The sequence below is a fragment of the Rhamphochromis sp. 'chilingali' genome (assembly GCF_963969265.1).
Source record: "Rhamphochromis sp. 'chilingali' genome assembly, chromosome: 15".
In the NCBI taxonomy this organism is placed as follows: domain Eukaryota; kingdom Metazoa; phylum Chordata; class Actinopteri; order Cichliformes; family Cichlidae; genus Rhamphochromis; species Rhamphochromis sp. 'chilingali'.
In genome coordinates this window covers 2537791-2556625 of record NC_137942.1, presented here as the reverse complement: position 1 = coordinate 2556625, position 18835 = coordinate 2537791, and the positions used below count along the sequence as shown (strand labels likewise).

Genomic DNA, 18835 nt, shown 5'->3' with positions numbered 1-18835 from the left:
TAGAATACATTTGCCCCTTAAACAGGCAAATTAAACTTGCATTGATGTCATTAATAAGCCAATACATCATATTTTTAAAACTGAGAATCACATGATGATCTTTATTGAACACAATGTGAAGAGACCAGCAGTGAACACACATGCAATACAAAGGTTTGACCAGCAGGTGTCACTGATGTGACTTTGACACAAACAGGTTTGTTTCCTCCACCTTCAGACGAAAAATAAAATAAAAGGGTTTTTTGAGGTTGCTGGTTTCCGGACTTTTGTACCATCAACTGGACCAAATCCAGAGTCCCACAGTTCTCTAAAAACACGAAACACTGTGCTCAGTTCTTCAGAAAAACAGGAGAACATCTGTGAGCAACAAGCTGTCCCGGCCTGTCTTTGTATCAGCTGATAACAGATTACGCCAGGCGGCTGAAATGTGTCCAGACGTGTAATAAAAGCAAGACAAGTGAGCAGTTGCAGCAGATAAATCCTATGACAGTGTGTGTGCAGAACACGTATGTAAAAACAAAAAGCTACGCAGGAAAACTCGCAATGTTAAGACATCTGAAGACATTTTTAAACCACATCAGGCCCTCTGCTCCACCAGAGTGCAAACATGAGCATGAAAAAAATTGGCAGGGCAGGAAAAACCATGGGGAAACTTCCTGTACATTACCACAGACTTTACTCCGTTTAGTTGACTGTTTTGTTAAAATGGCTGCCGGTTCGCTACTGAAAGAAATGATAACGGATCATTTGCCATTTGACGCCCTCCTCCTGCTTTAAATACTGTCAGCAAGCTTAAAAGTAACCATGTAACTAAAAAAAATAAAAAAGCAAAAACAGAATGAAACGCTCAGAGCGCCACCTGTCAGCCAGAAATCAGTCATCAGCTGTGAAATTGGGACGCATGATTCAGATTTCATTTTAAAGCCTCAGCGTCACATTTTGGATTTCTACATGTTGATCCAGGTCACATAGGTGACCGAGGTTAGAGTCAAGATCAAATCAAAAGTCCCCATAGACTCCCATCTGTACAGCAGAAAGACGTGTTTACAGCCTGCTGTGTGTCAGTTTTTAAGCCTCAACAAAATCTAAATGAGTTCAAAAAAATGTTATGAAGGAAAAATTGTGCACTGAGACCAAAACAGCGTCTGTATCAGGCTGTAAACATGTTTATTTCCGCTTTAAAGTTGCACATTTTTAACATGGGAGTCTATGGAGACTTTTGGAGACAACTAGTGGACGTTGGAGGAACTGCAGCTCGTGGCACTTTTTTAGCCCTGATAATCATCACTTTCAGCCACTGTAGACGTCTGATTTCATGCAGGACTCTAACCGCAGGCTAACATGTAAAGGTCCTGAAATGGAGCGCTTCACCTCAGATATTTCTGTGCTGCAGCCCTGAAGGATCCGATTGGTCAGAGCATTCTGAACGAGCCATTTTTATATGATGCCGACATGTGTGTGGGTTGCTGTTCCCAAACGCCACGTGGAGGTTTATGGATAAAATCTGATTCCTCAGGACTTTTACTGGTTTTGGTTTTATCCTCCTCTATAACCCGTGAAGTCCAAGTAACCCTAACCTGTAGTAACCATAGTAACCCTGTGCTATGAAATTATGCGATTTTCTCAGAAGTCAAACGCCAAAAACGACACAGTCCTTTTAATCATGTCCAAACCTCAGGGTTAGGGGCTCGAGCTACTTCTCATTATCTCTGATGACTTAATAGTGCGTCCACATCAAACAAAGGCTTTGCAGAGGTCATGGCTGCCACTCAGAAATGCAGGACGAGGTTTCTAAAAGTGAAGGGTAAACCATGTAACGTGATATCAGGGTGAATGCTGTGGGGTTCTGAGCGGCTGCAAAGTGGTTCACCCTCCATTTGGTGTGAACACATGAGACCTCACTGGGTAAATGTGCAGATGGAGGACGGCTGAGCTCAATCAGTGTTACTCAGAAAGTGAGAGGACTGCAGGAGAGGGGACAGTTAGTCCTCAGACTGAAACTCTGTCCACGGCCTCGATTACAAACAGCAGAAACCGTCACTGCAGAACCGAGCCGAAGACAGGAGCTGCAGTTTGTGACAAGCAGAAGGAAACGTCGGCAGACGCCGCCGGTTGAAAACTCGCTCCAGCGAGGAAACTCCAGAAGAGAAAGGCTCCTGTTTGAGCTTCAACCCAACAGACGTGCGAGCGGCTTTTTTGTGTGTGTGAGGTGAAAAAAAGAGGAGCAGAAATGTTTGGACTGGGACGCCGGAGGAGCTGGCGTCTTAAAACACGAGCACCTTCCAGCCGGAGTGGACGAAGGAGCAGCCGAAGAAGAGGCAGTCCACCGGCTGGTCCACCAGCCAATCGAACACCACCTCGCGGTTCCCCGAGCCGATCGTCACCCTCAGCTTGAAGTTGCCGCCCTCGCTCGTGTTGTTGTTGCTGATGGGGAACAGGCTCACCACCTCCATGTCAAAGGTGACGGCGGAGCCAACGGTGACAGCGGGCAGCTGGTTGGTCATCTCTTTCCCGTTGACGAAAACGGCACCTGAGGAGAAGAAGTTTGAGAGAATTCAACATTTGTTATTTATCATAAAAAAGAATCGAAGCTGAACTTTAGTTAAATTGAAGTTTGAAGTTTAATTTTCAAGCATCTCGTTTAAATGCTTCCCACAGAGGAATTCTACACTTCAGGAGGTTTTTCCACTCTCCTGTTTTCAGCTTCGGTGATTTTGCTTTAAGTCTCTTTGTCTCCTCGTCTCCGACGATGCTCTGCTCTTTGCTTCTGCATCAACACGTCAGCACCACAGAAACAGTCTGAGTTGATTTGCCTGAAACTCGTCTCCAGACTGTTTCTTCATCTTTGCAGCATCACCAGTTCTTCTTCTTCGACATCTGGTGGGGTTCTTTTTAATTTAATTTTGGCTCCACCTTTCAGTGAGTGGCTTCAAACATTATACATCCCATAACTGGGAATAAATTAAATTATGGTCCATACTCACAATCCTGCCCGGAAATCTAATCCCTATAATGGCTCCATCTCCCACCAGGAGGGAAACCATTGATCTAAAACATGGCGTCCACACAGAAAGCCTCATCAAGAGCAACCTTTCAAAGTATCAGAGCATCAGAACTTGAAGGAAATGACTTTTCAGATCTGATCAACAGAAATTAGAGACTTCAAGAGCAGTTTTTGGAATAATGGAATCTAAACAGTCTGCAGCCTGTTTTTATACTTCAATGAAGCTTAAAGTGCCGCTGTAGGAAAACAGTAGCGTGGTGGTTAGACCCTGTGGATCCGCCATCTGATAGTGACTCCTCCCATTTTAAAGCCTCGACTTTAAACATTGTGTTTAAATGTGTCTAAACAAGAACAATTTGCACTGGCCTCATCATTTATTTACAGTCTTTGAAAAGGACCCATTAGAAATGAATCCGCCACTGAAAATAGTCCCTGACAAGTGCACTATTGTCTCTGGTGTAATTCAGTTTTGTTTGTATTTCACCGATTCACAACTGCAGTCGCCTCAAGGTGCTTGGATTAATACAGAGAAATCCCAACAATCAAACGACCCCCTTTGAGAAAGCACTTGGCGACTGTGGGAAGGAAAAACTCCCCTTTAACAGGAAGAAACCGGCTGGGGGTGAGAGCCTTTCTTATCTGCCAAAAAACAAACATTTTCAAGGAGACTAACGACTTTCAGGCTCGAATCCTCAGCTGTGAGCCACGCAGACTCGCCCTGTACAAGCTGAGTTTTTCAAGTCTATCTGAGGCGGCATACCATTGGTGGAAATGCAGACAGCCTGGTCCCGCTGTAGTGACTCCTCCTCACTCTCGCTGTCTATGCACACGCCCAGACTGTCCCTCCGATCCATCTGACCCGCTGCAGAGATCCTGCACAGACACACAAAAACACGCCGTTAGCATCTAACTGTGGATTTACATATGATCTGTACGTGACGTCCAGGAGAGAAATGGAAAGATCTCCATCTTTAAAGCTTTGTTGTGGGCGTACTTGAACGTGAGCGTCTGGCCGCAGAAGTAGGTGGGCGCTTTGGAGTAGAGGACAGGGCAGCGCGATTGGGAGGAGTCATTGCGCAAAGCGATGTTCTTCCTGCTGCTCAGGATGTAGCCCTCGGTCCCTGAACGCCACTCTGGAAGATAAAACAAACACACAGCGTTCGTTAGCGGACCTGATCTGCTTCAGTTTAAACTTTCAGGTTTCTATATATTAACACGGCTCCATACTGCAGTGGAGACAGAGACGGTCTCTGCTGATAGTACAGAAACACAGAGGTCATGCTGATGTTTCCATTAGATGCTGCCTTCCTGTTAGAGGTGCACTGATTGGCTAGTGACTGCATGAGAAGGCTGCAGCGAGTCCTGCGCACATAAATGCTTACAGGCCTGTGATGATGTCACGGTTCCTGCAAACAATTACCAACGCGACTGCATTCACAGCTCTGTTATTTCAGCTGCAACCCGGGAGGCGTTAAAGGGTCTGAGAGTTAAAAACAGAATGAAAACTGGCAAATATTTTAGAGAAAGGTCACAAACACGAGACAGAGGTCCTTGAAGGACGATAGAGTAATAATATTATTGCTTTAAAGTTATCTGTAGCCAACAGGAGGTGAAATCTCTGTTTCTTACTGGAGCATCTGATTTTAGTGGCTTAAAAGCCTGGAAGGCTTTTGGGAAGAGATGCAGGTCTTTGATTTGCTTTAGTAACTCAGACACGAGTGAACTTCACCGTTTGCTGCTACAGGGTTTCCCTCTCTCGGATGTCTCCACCTACCGTGCGGTGCCAGCGTGGTGTAGCCCGTCTGCGGGATGCTCCAGGGGCTCCACTCGGTGCGACCCTCCCCGCGGGCGCAGACCCTGAACAAATAATCCGTGTGAGGGTCCAAGTGGAGAACCAGGAACTCCGATTCCCGCCCGATGTAGGCGTCCTCATACTGGCTTCCCCCACTGCCGGAGCGCCGGTACTGCAGCCGATAATCTGCAGCCGCGAAGTCCTCGTCCACCTGAAGCACAAACGATAATGTCCAGTTTTAATTAAGATGCAGAATAATGTACTTCCTCATTTCACCAAGTTTTACATTGTAACAACAAATGTCCATATTTGAGCTGCGATTCCTCGGCACAAACTTAAAGGAACACGTGTGTTTCCACCAGAGACTAAATTAACTTCATGATTTTATCCATACAAACAGACGTGCTCGAAGGATTTTGGTGCAGAGAAGACTTCACTGCAGAGGCTGACACTCAGGTGAAGTTTAAATGCTGTGAAAACTCAAACTTAAAGGACTTCTCTGAACTTCTGAAGTCCATTTATGATCAAGAAATGTCAGTAGTAAGTTCAAAGAGCCCTTAATTACACTGGCAGTTTAACCTCCTCATTACACCGACCTTAACTTTCACTGTTTGAGTCGAGTAGTCTGGTTTTCGTCCACAACATTAAAAGTCACACCACTACGAGCGTTTTACAGAGCGAGTGAGCAGCCTGCCTGGGAACTTTTATTTTGAAAGCTGACTGGATCTTCCTACCCACCTCTGTGTGGTGCGATGGGACTTTAAACAATAGGCTCAGCATTATCTCAGATCGTGGGCTTGATAAGGTCTTTTGTTACGCTCTGCAAACTCCAACAAGCTTCCTGCTCAGTCTCTTCACCTGGAAAAGCACCATGTGTGTGTCCCGTTTACCCCTGCTTACCTTACACCAGCGAACCAGGATGCTGCCTGGTCTCTCCTGCAGCTCCTCTATCTGGACGGGCGGGTGGGAGGAGACGGCGCCGTGGCGAGCCACCCGGTCCCTCAGCAGGCTCAGCAGGGAGTCATCAAACTGGGCTGAGACACACGGCACGTCCACCAACGCTGGAACCTCTGGCAGGCTGGAAAACACGCACACAGTTCTAAACAGCAGCTGATTAACTTTTTCCTTTAAACACCTGCAGCGAAACACCTTCGCCCGTATCACCTGTCCAGCTGGATGTGCATGGCCTTCTTCGTGAAGCTGCCCAGTTTGTCCTCCTTTTCTCCAAGACCACATCGCAGAGCTGCTTCTCCTGCAGAGAATAAGCATGGATCATCTTTCTGGGCTTGCTTTTGCTCTGAATAATTGTGAAAACTGTGGTGGCTGTAAATCATCGTCTCTCCTTCTTGAAAATAATAGTTTGCAGCTGTGTTCGTGGCAGCGTTTGTGCGACCCACCCTCTCTCAGCAGCTCGTCGGCCTGGCCCACGCCGTGCTCGATCAGGCTCTGACAGTCGTCCAACGGCTTGATGCTGTCGGCCTCGATGGTGTCGACCTCGGTCAGGAGGTTAGCCAGCCGCTCCGCCAGCAGTCGAGTAGCCGCCGCCTGCAGCTCGGCAAAGTGCTTCCGGAGGGTCTCGCGGGCCTGACCCGAGCTGCCTCGAATCTGAGCCACCAATCAAAGAGGAAGAAGGTAAAAACAGGTGAGGACGCGACTCCGAGAGAGAACGACATAACCGAGTGTTTCTGTCATCAGACGTCTCCTCGTTAGCTTTATTGGTGCTAATTGTTGCTGTTTTGTGTTTTCTTTTGTCTTTGCTCGTTTCAGCTCCTGAACAGATTTTAGCCAAAGAGTGAGCTCTGAAATAAACATAAAGGGGCTGCGTGAAGGGAAAATATAACATTTAAAGGCAGTGTGGCAGATCGTCAGCACACTAATTGTAACATAAGCTGAAAAATAACAACAATAATAACAACAATAATAATGCAAATTCAAAAGTACCAAATTTCGACCTGCCAGTGTCGTCTGAGCGCTCAGTCTCAAGACCATCAAGGAAAAAATGAGTTCATCTGGAATCTGATGTGAAAACACGTTTCTAAAAGTCGGGTCGGGGTCGTGTTTCCCACTGAGGAGCATCTTCTCTCCTTCAACATCTGTAAACATCTGTGAGCTGAGCAGCTGCTGCACTGTTGGGAGACAAATGCCTGATGGAGGATTGTCGCTGCTCAGCAGTCCTGGCTCTTCTTTGTCCTGTTGTGGGTTCGTGAAGCTCCAGATGAGCTCATCCGGTGAAAGGTCGCACAGACGGTGATTTCTGGAAGTGTTTTTGAGCCCGTGCACTCGTTTCCATCCCAGAATCGTGCCTGTTTTTAATGCAGCGCTGCCTGAGTGCCTGAAGATCACGGGTACCTGCCTCATCTCAGAGCCTTTTGATGAGATTATACTGAGTTGGTTGTAGAAACGTTTACTTTGCCCGTCTCCAGCAGCCACAGAGACCCACAGTCTGTGCTGAGATGCACAAATCATCACCTTCTGTATTTATTTACGGTGCACAGAGCGTCCCAGCTGTTGTGGGGTTGTACTTTAAGCGCTTATAAATCAGGAAACATTCAGAGTATAAAGGTAAAGTTCTGCAGGGCTTCATCACACATACTGAAGTTATTATACATTAAAAACACAGTCGGTTGATTCTGGGGTTTCGTTTGGGAGGAACCGATAGAGTTTCATTGAATGACCAGCCACAGTTACGCCGCAGTTAGCGCTATGACAGGTTACACCTCACACAGAGGCGGTGCGGACTGTCTGCACACACCAGCAGCTCATCAGGAAGCTGACTTACTCGTCATCTGCAGCGGCGGAGGTCATGTTTCAGTTCCTCTTTGCAGAACACACAGAGTGAGATTTCACAATGAGTACACGGAGAGCGACGGCAGGAAACGGAAGGCTGATTGACAACTGCTGCACTGATAAAGCAGGGACTGTATGACGACGGAAAGCCGCTCTGCCAGAGTACACTCGGATCTTTTTGTGTGTGTGAGCAGTTCTCCAGCAGAGGCATCATATCCTGAGGATTATCAGCTGGACACAGATGAGCAATTATCAATATTTTGGGATTTGAAAAGTAAAATAAGACTAAAGATATGATCCAAACACGAGGCAGGACAGAAATAGTTTTCCTCTTACAAGAAGAGAGATGCTGCAGTGATAGCATTGTCTCAGATCTCAAACACACACTTTGGTATCCCTTATTCGCTCTGTGTGTGTGTGTGTGTGTGTGTGTGTGTGTGTGTGTTGTTTCCTGGACTATAATCTGGTGGGGAGCCGTCTCCCTCTGTGGGAAATCGGGGGGTCATGGGAAAGAAAAGAAAGCACATCTCGATCCAGGATAACGTGCGATGGAACAGCTGAGGGAGGTGGAGGGAGTCTCAGCTGCACTAACAAAACAAATGAAACACATCCCACATCGAATTTTACTAACAAGTCTAATAAGTCTGCAGATTGTTTCTCTGGATGAGGCAAACTGTACGTGTGTGTGGATCAGCTGGAGGGGCTCAGGTTTGCTTTGTGATACATTATGTGCTCTGGACCGCACTGATTCAGTTAGCGTGGCGACTCTTGCAGGAGACAAAATACTGATGGAAAGGCAGACAGGAATTCAAAGTAACCGGATCACAGACAGCAGCACCAGCAGCAACCCTCTGATAGAGATCATGTCAGAGAAAGATAAAAACTGGAAAAAAAAAGGCAGATTTACCAACTGGAAGTCGCTCGTGGAGCAAAGGAATACATGATTATGCCCCAGGTTACCTACATATTACACCTACGGGAGCAGCTCAGCCATGCCATCAAGTCATCAGAGCGTCAGCGACTTCTGAACATTTAGTTTGCAATAAAAGCACTTACAGTTCCTTCCATCCATCCCCTTCTGCTTATCCTTATCTGCTTACCAGGAAATCTCCTTTTTAACTTCTTTATTAGTGTTTTTAGCCACTTTATGTGTAAGTAACCTAACAAGCTTAGGCTGAAAGGGGGGTGGGGTCAACTTCAAATATAACCCTGAACAGTGTGGGTGATTATCAGCTGCACAGGGCTGGAGCCTGTCCTCGCTGCCAGAGAGGCGGGGTACAGCTAAACACATCCAATCAGAGAGACGCGACACACTCTCACACCCACACCTACAGCCAATTAAGAATCACTAAAAGAAGAGATGTTTGAACCCAGAATCATCCACTACTGCCCCCTGGTGGCGGCATTTTTAGGTATATTTTGAATTTAATGGCTGCCATCCTGTCCTGGTTAGTCGGCGCTCTCGTCCCTCAGCTTTTCTGTCGCTCCATTTTCATTGGAAGATGGTCTTTATGGTAAAATAACCTCCCCCGCCAACTCTATGCCTTCCCCTCAATAATCTATAGATACCCATTTTTATACCACCATGTGCACACGTCTATGTCCGTCATTTTAACCAGACCAACTCACTGTTGGAGCCCCCTGTGGAGATTAGAGGAACTGCAGTTGCTGCTTATTCTGAATGAAAAAACAACAATCCCATATTTTATGTTCTTGGACCAAAATCTGCCTCGTTTCTCTCCCGCTCTCCTTTTTTAATCTCTCCTCTAAGGCTCGCTGTCCGTCCACAGCGACAGGAAACAGCAGCATTGTTTACTGCGAGCAGCTGGAGGGGTAAAACTAGACAGCAGGGGGAAGGAAGAGATAGCAGAGAGGGAGGGAGGGGGGAGAATTTACTCTCCCGGGATTCTTCTGAGTCAGGAGCGAAGACAAATCACACCGCCTGGGCCTGCACGAGTCTTTCAGAATGAGCGGGTGCAGTGAAACCGACAAAGAAAGCACTGAGGGAGTGAAGCGCATCACAGGAGGAGGGAAACACGAGGCCTGAGCTTCACAACAGATCACAAATCAGGATGCAGTACCTGTTTACGGGCCTGGTTGAGGCCATGCAGGCGCTGCTGGAGTTCGCTGCGGTAGTTCTGCGCCGCCTCGATGCTTTCCTTCGCCTCCTGCAGCAACACGTCCACCTCCACAGACATCCTCCCGGCCTGCTGTCACACACACGAGGGAGGGATACTTACTAAACACACCCAGAACGCAGCGTAACCTGAAACTAAGCACTTAGAAGATGTATTTGCACAGATGACAGAGGCTGAAAAATGACTCCAGCAAACAGAATCAGGCCTCAGTAATCATGTTGTTTTTAAATCACAGACAAAACAGAAACGTGTTGTCCCTGAGAGGCACACGGTGTCCCGAATGCCCTGCTTCATCTTCTGTTTTACCTCGAGTGTGACCATAATTTACAACATGAACATCGAGTTGTATCACAAAGCCTGCAAACTAAAGACTGGGACCATAACCTGGCTGTAAAGTGTTTCAGGTTTCTCTACATTCAGACCACAGGAGTCGCCCCCTGCTGGCCATTAGAAAGGACACAGGCTTAAGGCACCTTTGCATTGAATTAACTGTTTACGGCACAAAGCGAGTGACTCAGAGTGACTGAGCGGACACCAGCGTGTCCTGTAGCTGGTCGTGACTCATCGATGCAGACGTCTCATTGGACAAACGGCCCACAGCGTTCTTCATAATTCACCTCTGCAGAGGCGCTGCTGTGGCTAATAACCAATAACGGAGTAAGACTCGATCTTCTGCTAGAAAAACTACAAGTCAACCAAGTGCGTTGAGCATTTTCAGTGACAGAGGAAATGAGAAAACAAGTAAACCACTTCCTCTGCTGCCAGCCAGCCGCAGTACCAGCCGCTTTACGACACGGCGAAAACACAGGACTTCTGGTTTCATTGCAGCGGCGTGGGACCACATTCTTCACGACCTTTACGTACAATGCTCAGTGTGGTCCACCGGCCTCACATAACTACGAAAATAAAACCCCACAATGATCATAAACACGCTTTAATGAGCCTCTTCCTGTGACCTTAATATGATTATCAAACATCAGTAAAATAATGCTTTGTTACTGATTTTGGCTTCATTTTAATGTCAAAAGCAACGACTGGAAAACTGATAGCATGGAGTTCGTCTAGTTTTAAAACTGCAGCTCTGTCCGTCTTCACGTCTCTGCACCGGGAGCCAAATGACCTCTAAGACCACTTTTACAACAGCAGACACTCAGGTTTATCAGAGTAATCAAGGCTGGAGGGTCCCTGAGCTCTTTAGTGTTTTAAAGCAGCAAGTTTAATTTTTAGACATTTTTTAGCCCTCAAATGATTTTTGTGGACCTCGTTTTTGTCGATCGTTTAAAGGAAGCTACAGTTTTAGCATCCACAGACTATTAAACCTAGAACATCCAAATAAAAACATTATTATGGTATTCTGGATTTTATTTATTTTAACTTTATCCTCCCTAAAAATCCAGTTCCCTCACGGCTAAACCGTTCACTTCACTTTGAGTCATTTAGTTTATTCATTGGACTCGAATCCGAGAGGAATCGTGTGAATCGATGCTTTCCTCGAAGCGTTCCCAAACCAGCAGAGATCACTCCAGAGTGTCCTGGGTCCACTCCAGAGCCTTCTCCCAGCTGGACATTCCTGAAACACCTCAGCTAGGAGGGGCCCAGGAGGCATCTCAGCTGGCTCCTTTCAGTTTGGAGGAGCAGCTCCACTCTGATATGTCAGTGTAGGGTCTCAGTCATCCGGGTCATGGTAGTCTTAGGAGCTTGGAAAGAAACTGACTGGACTCCTTTAAGTTTTGTGAGGATGTTTCACCTCTCATCAAATGACAAGATAAAGGAAAACCCCCACTAAGGTTTAAATTCCTGGGACTCTCCACCTGGATTTGGTTTCAGAACTGGAGAAGCTTCTCGGATCAGAGGTGAAATTCACGGGAATTAAAGAAATCCAGTCACTTTCTTTCTAAGCTCTACTCTGATGTCTTCACTCTCTGTCTAAAGCAGAACCCAGATGTCTCATTTCTGCCTCTTTCATCTATGATCTTATTCCTTCAGACCCATAGCTCGTGGCCACAGATGAGGAATGTAGATTGACAGTTAAACCAACAGCTTCACTCTCAGTTCTTTCTTTAGCACAACAGGCTGTTAAAGGGTCTACATCACTAATCAACCTGCTCCAGCCTCCCTCTCACCATGACAAAAACCCAGAGATACTTGAAATTCTCCACATGAGGCAGCAACTAGTTTTAAATCCACCCTAATCTGGCCTCGGACCTTGAGGTGCCGATTCTCATCCCAGCTGCAAAGCATCCCAGCAGAAGTTGGAGGTTACCTCGTAACGAGGCCAGCAGAGCCTCTTCTTCCACCAAAAGAGGAGATCACACAGCAGGTCTGGCCAACATGCACTGGAAATATTCCTGATTTACTGACACAATGTGGATCAAGCTCTCACAAGTAACCAAGGCTTCAAAATGTAGTAGAGTAAAGGCTTTGGCACAAAGCTTTACAAGAAGTCTGCATATTTGAGCTTCTTCTTTATTTAGCTGTGCTCTCAGCTCTGTGCTGCTTCGTTTTATGTTCAGGATACAGCGTTGGAAATAATCGTTTCATCACTTCCACCTCACTTGATTTGCATGTCACTGAGTAAAATAAGACAAACATGACTTAGTGCTTGGTGAAGAAACCCTGATTAGTGTAAGACGTTTGCACACATTTACACCCACTCCTCTTTGCAGAAACTCTGTAATCTTTTGGGTTTCTTCTTCTCAAAGCTTCAGCTCACTCCGCAAATTTTCAGACTGGACTGAGGTCTGGCTAGGCCACTTGTCTATGTTTTGGGTTACTGTCATGCTTGAAGACCAGTACAAAGATATTATGGAAACGGCCCCATGCACTGGCCCCTCAATGCGATGAAGTCATCCAGTAGCCCTAAAAAACAGCCCCAAAGCATAACGTCTCCACCTCTGTGCTCGACTGAGGATGGTGTTCTTTTGGTCATGCTCAGCATATCTATTACGCCAAACATGGCGGGTCGAGTTGATGCTTTAGACGTTCAGTGGCAAACTTAAGACGTGCCTGTACATGCGCACTCTTGAGCAGGGGGACCTGCAAGATTTCAGTGCACTGCAGTGTGCTATCAGCGGTGTTCTTGGTGACCGTGGTCCCGACTGCCTTCAGTTTGATAATGAGCTCCTCCCGTGTGATTTTGGGCTGATCTTCCACCTTTCTCATGATCATCCTCACCCCACAAGCAAAGATCTTGCATGGAGCTACAGACCGATGGTGACTGATAGTCTTTTTATCAGCGTCTTCCTGATGGTCCGTCCATTTTCCCCTGACAGCCTTTGCATGTTGGTCTTTCCCAACCTTGCTGGAGAGGCTGGAACATTTTCTGTGGACAGGTAAGCTTTGAACACACACCGAGTTGCGAACAGGAGAAGCAGTTATTCCTGCTGGGTTGTAGGGGATCAAATACTTCTTTCTCCCAGTAGCATGAAAATCCTTTTTTAACTTTTATGTAATGTGGTTTTTTTTTCCTGGATTTTTCCTAGGAGCACCAATCAGCTGCAGGAGCGTAGCTGGACTCTTATTGGATGGATCTGGACACTCAAAGCCCACGAACAGACAAGACATTAGTCACAGGAACATATCTAATCTTACCTGCATGATGGAAAGCATCACCTGAGTTCAATTATTCAAAGTACTCTGAGATAAGTGAACATGAGCAGTGTAATGTCAAAGTACTGTAACAGCCTCCACTTTAATAATTATTTTAATGTAAGTTTGAAAATTAATACCATAAAACAAATACCAAATTCTGCCACAAACCTCTGAGAGAAGCAGCAACTTTGTGTCCTCACAAAGGGGATAAAAGCAGCACGGAAATCTCTGTAGACAGAATGAAAGTGAAGGTGAGGTGAATTACCACCAGCCTTCAACGTCTTCCTGTCAGAGGTGTCCGCTGACAGGTTACACGTTTAAAACCGATCCTTTATCTCATCGATTAATCTGTTTATTTCACAGGTTTCCCAGAAATTGTGGTGTTTATTTTCTCTCAATGTTTACCCGACAAACATTCATACCTAATCCTTTAAACTCATGTGATCTGATAGTTCCTGTGCTTGTATTTAAAACCACATTTAAAGGTTTTTTTGTATTCTTCTTTATTTTTGGGGTGAATGTGAGATAACAAAATAAAAAAAACATTAAAAATGACTCATTATATATAGTAAGAAATTATATATTTAGAGTCTTTTTTGCATGATAATAACTCCTCTGAGCACAGCTTTTACACCACTGCTTTGGGGCTAATATTCACCTACATTTGGTGCTTGTTGAGTGAATTTAGGACCCTGGAAGGAGGTCTCGGAGGAGTATAAATACTCCAGTTCTGAATCTATTTTGGTGAAGGCAGTGTTGGAAAAAATATCTTTTTGTTGACATAGAACAATGAAATATATCACAAAAACGCTGGATTAAATGATCTTCATGCTACAGAATATCTGGCTTGGACCTTCATGTACCTTCCGATGCTTCGGCAACATTCAGTGACGCGCTGGATCGCGAGTTTTGTCTCTATGTGAAGCAGGTGCGTTAAGTCTGAGCCAAGTCCTTCTCAAAGCTGAAAGTAATGCCGCTACCTGCTGCGGTCGGCCACGCTTCCTTTAAAGCATCTAAAGAGGAAGTTACTAAAATGCATCACGCTCCCGCCACATACAGTATGCAAAGTGTCACATGTGGTCCGCTGCTGCAGGTTATGGAGGAAAGGAATAATCTATACAAGAAATCCAGCACAGCAAATGCTTTTTTAACCTTTAACCCCTGCTAATGAGTCCTGGTGATTAAAGTGAAACTTGGAGATAAGTCGAATAATTTATACTGTAAACTCCAGTGTGATTTAAAAAAACCCTCAAAAACTAAAGTTAAAATTACTTCAGTGGAGTTTTGCTACTGTGCAAAAGTCTTGAGCCACCACTTAGTGCTCCGAGGAAAATAAGAAAAAGGTGCAGCGATGTATCGAAACGTGCAATCATGCATAGAAACACAGTGTGTAAGAGAAAACATTTACCAAATAAATGCATTTGGTATTTTTCAGCACAGCCTGAACTCTCAGGCAGCTTTCTGTGATTTAAGTATCTGTTCTCCAGATTCTTGAAGGACATTCAAAGCTCTCTGGATGTTTCTGCTCTCTGTCAGGACGATCCCACGCCGCTTCAGTCACGTTGAGGTCCGGTCTGATCCATGACTGATGCTGTTTGTGTGTTTTTCTATCCAGGTACGTTTTTACTGCATTGGCAGTGTGTTTGAGATCATTGCATTCAGAGGATTTCCAGATGGTACAGCATGGTGGAACAAAACGGGATGTCCAACAGCACGTGCTGAAATGCAGCTCCCAACAATGGCAGAGCCTCCGCCATGTTTTCCAGACGGCTGCAGACTCACTGCTGTAGCTCTCTGCTGACTTCGTCCATAAACACTGGACATGATTAGAACGAGACATTTCAAATCCAGATTCGTCTGTAACACCTGTTTTGCTGATTTTCAGTCCAGTTCTTGTGTAATTTTTATACGTCAGCCTTTTCTTTCTGTTTCCCTTCGTAAGAATGGCGTCTCGACAGCCGCCCTTCCACTGAGACCATCTCTGATGAGGCTTCAGTGAGCAGTAGATGGATCAGCTGACGGTACAGATGCATCTCTCTTTGCTCTTTTCCTTTTTCTCGTTTCTTAATGACTTTCACATGCTGTTCATCTGCTGTAGATATTTTTTGTCCTCCACTTGTTCAGTTTTAAGGATACACTGCACAACATGCCAAAATATGCCAAGTTTTTGGCTAATAGCTCTCTTTGGGAATCACTTTGCTGCTGTTATTCCTGTCAAACTTTTACCTTTAGCATTTTTAATACATTCATCTAAAGAAATGAGAACAGGCTGTGCTTTTGTGACAGGCTGCTAGTAACAAAATGCAAAGATACAATTAATAATAATAATAATGGATTGGATTTATATAGCGCTTTTCAAGGCACCCAAAGCGCTTTACAATGCCACTATTCATTCACTCTCACATTCACACAATTTGAAGATGGATCTTTGCTGTGTAGACACAACACTGGTTCTCCCTTCAGCTGCGTACTTTTTATATCCGAATGGTTAATAGGTCAGTGTTTAAAACCAGTAAACCTGTGAAAATGGTCAGGTACAAGGACTGGACTGAAAATGAGTGAAAACACAGCCAGTGAAGAACTTTGAAAGACCTTCAGAGAGCTGGAGAACTTTTGACGAGCACTTCAAAAAACTATTACACTAAAATCTGGCTCATTTGAAATAAAACAAAGAAATTAGGGGTGGCTCAAGATTTTCGCACAGTCCTGCCATACCAATCACCTGAATCAAACTAAACAGGACGTTTTCTGTTGATGCACAGACAGACAACCGACCAGAGATCCAGTGTCATGCCTCCAAACAAAACCCCAGTATATATATATTTATACACATGAATGCAAATAAGTATGCAGGCATGCAGTCACTTTGACTTAAACAGCGCCCACTGCTAACACTGCTCCTCGACTCTCACGCTCCTTTAACAGCCCAGACATTGTTTTACATCCTTCAAAGAGAGGGGTGCAGGCCCTCTCTCCCTCTGTCTCTGTAATCCTGTGGCTTATAATCCCTCTCTCTGAGCGCTCAGCCAGGTCGACTTGGTTTCCCTCTCTGTTTAGATGACACGGGTGTGGCTAGAAACAAATGAACAGGAATTTCTCCTCCTACTTTTTATTTATTCTCTAAAGAGTTCAGCCGTCTGTGTCTCTGGGATATTTAGGTCAACCTGCATGGAGCCATGACCCGCTGTCCTGCTTTCAAGCTCCCCCACACCGTTTACAGTCTCACAAATATATGTGTGCTGCAGCGGGGCTCCTGTGACACTTTAGCAGTCAAAAATCAATGCTTTTTAAGATCTGTGTGTAATTAAATGAAGCCTACAGTGTGTCAAAAATAGGCCTTATAGTTCAGCTTTTATAAACAAGCTCTAACTACAAGTTGGGTATGCAATTATCCAATCAACAAAGGCATGCTTCTCTTTGCCACACATGACAGTTGAGTCAATCTCTTGTGAATTTTTGGACTATTAAGCTGTTTTACTGTCTAAGCACAAGTATTTTAGCCACAGACGCAGGGTGTTTCTCACTTTTTCTCATTATTATACAAGATTTCCTCCACAGGGAATACTTCCGCCTTACCCACAACAACTTTTTGTGCATTGTTGAGACATCCTAAAATGTGCATCTCCACTCATGCTCTACTTGTGCAACAGTCTTTGCTTCAATACACATCAGGGAGCAGGGCTGTAAACACTTATCTAATGCTGCCCTAGACGGAGAAAGAAAACACTGAATTTGTATCACGATGGTTATAGTGTGTACTGTGTACTACATACTGTTTCGTGAACGGGAAATTAAGCTGTTGAGGCTGTAAATAGGTCATTTTTCATGACCTTAGTTCGGATTTTAGCTTCATGCTAAACAAGCACAAGTTTCCAAGAAGAAACTAGAAGATGCAACCTTTCAAATGAAGTCTCATTTGGGTGAAGAGTCAATAAAATGTTTGGATGCTAAGAGGTTAAAATACCGTATGCCAACAATAAAAACAATAAAGATGACACATTGCATGTCAGAAGGCACAAACATATCCTCTACATCAAAAGTGTTCTGAATATATATTAAAATCAACCTCGGTGTTGCATTTAAATGCCCCAAAATGTGTGGATTTGAATGTAAAGTTGATAAAGCCCAGCTAGAAGGTCCCTAAAGAGGCCTGAGGCAGCTCCTCTGAGCAAGCTGCACATGCAACAGGAAAGCTATGACAGGCACTCAAGTGCAAACCCACGCTATTATTATTATTAACAGCGCAGGAGGCATTAGACATGTCGTGGCTCGCTTCTGTTACTTCCGTATTTTGCAGTTATTTTCTAGATAAACTCCCGCCCACCACCAACTGCAGGGGCTTCTCCAGTCTTTTTAAAAGTGCTCGAGAATGCATAAAATGTGTGACTGCATAGCTCACTCTGCGTGGTTTCTCATGCTCTGGAGCTCCAACAGTTGAGTTGAGCCGAACTCTGCTGGAAAAACTCCCATTTTTAAGTTTGTGCTGGTGTCGGCAAACAATAATAAGTCATAACAAAACAGTACATTGTTTTTTATTATAAATAAGTTGTTTAAAATAATTCGGCATGAAAACTATTTAAAAGTAATAACACTCTTGACTGAAAGTCTAACCTAAAGGACAGTACGTGCTGTTCGTGTAAGTGAAAGAGGACGGCGATAATACGATAATGACAGAAGAATTTAAAATATAGAGCTGCTCTTGTCGTCTTTAAAAAATCAAGAATACATAAAATGTTTAATAAGGTAAGTCACGCCGCATAATTTCTCACATTTTTGGTCCTGGAATGTCTTTTAAAGTCGGGTTGAGCCGAACTCCGTTAGAAAATCACCAGTTTTCCAAGTTTACGCGAGTGGCAGCAAAAACGATCAATCATAGTAAAATATTATTTACTTTGAAAAGATTTACAACGTGTTAAAAAAAATCGGCATGGAATATTTTTAGCAGGTAGCAACTTTTTCCATGAAAACCCAAACTTAATGGATGCTTCGTGCTGCTTGTCAGGCTGAACTTAAGAGGATGAGGAGAGCGTTCGACCAACTGCCGAGAAAGTTGTAAAGTATGAGGCGTAAACTGGTAATAAAGAGGTGATGAAGAGGGACGACAAAGAGTAGATATACACGAGTTGGTGTTGAGACTAGTTTGTCGTCAGCTTCTCAGAATAAGGTCGGAAACCTGAGAAAAAGTTGAAGCTTGCTTGTTGTGGAAAAAAGACAATGAAATCGGAGCACGCTTGAGAGAACAAACACAACACACACATTAATCACGACAACAAGACAACCGACACATCGACTAAATCAACAGCCCTTCTTAACATGCGGCGGTAAAAACCCCAGCCGTACCTGTTTTAGTGCTTTCTGGTGGCCATTTCTTCCCGAGAGTTATGAATCAGCTCGAAGCCGCCGCCACACCGATATGCCCAAGTTTTCACTCAAGTCCAAAAATGACACTTCCGAGGCTTTAAGGGCAGCAGCCAATCACAGAGGAAGTCGCTTCGAACGACAAGACAATCAACCAATAGGAGT

The 18835-nt window shown here is 44.8% G+C and overlaps 1 protein-coding gene across 5 annotated transcripts; it reads right to left on the bottom strand.

The window, feature by feature from the left end:
- Positions 1-71: 71 nt before the first annotated feature.
- crlf3 (cytokine receptor-like factor 3) lies at positions 72-18778 on the bottom strand. Of its 5 annotated transcripts, none has more exons than XM_080906302.1 (9): positions 18653-18778; positions 9665-9793; positions 6194-6401; positions 5961-6048; positions 5697-5874; positions 4779-5007; positions 3999-4137; positions 3765-3877; positions 72-2530 (listed from the first exon to the last, which is right to left on the bottom strand). In XM_080906302.1, exons 2-9 carry the CDS (start codon positions 9779-9781, stop codon positions 2265-2267), a joined length of 1338 nt encoding a protein of 445 aa, XP_080762428.1. In that variant the 5' UTR covers positions 9782-9793; positions 18653-18778; the 3' UTR covers positions 72-2264. The 5 variants fall into 5 exon arrangements, with proteins under 5 accessions (XP_080762428.1, XP_080762429.1, XP_080762430.1 ...); XM_080906303.1 differs by having other exon boundaries at positions 9665-9790; positions 18653-18764; XM_080906304.1 differs by lacking the exon at positions 18653-18778 and adding an exon at positions 10195-10214 and having other exon boundaries at positions 9665-9790.
- Positions 18779-18835: the final 57 nt, after the last annotated feature.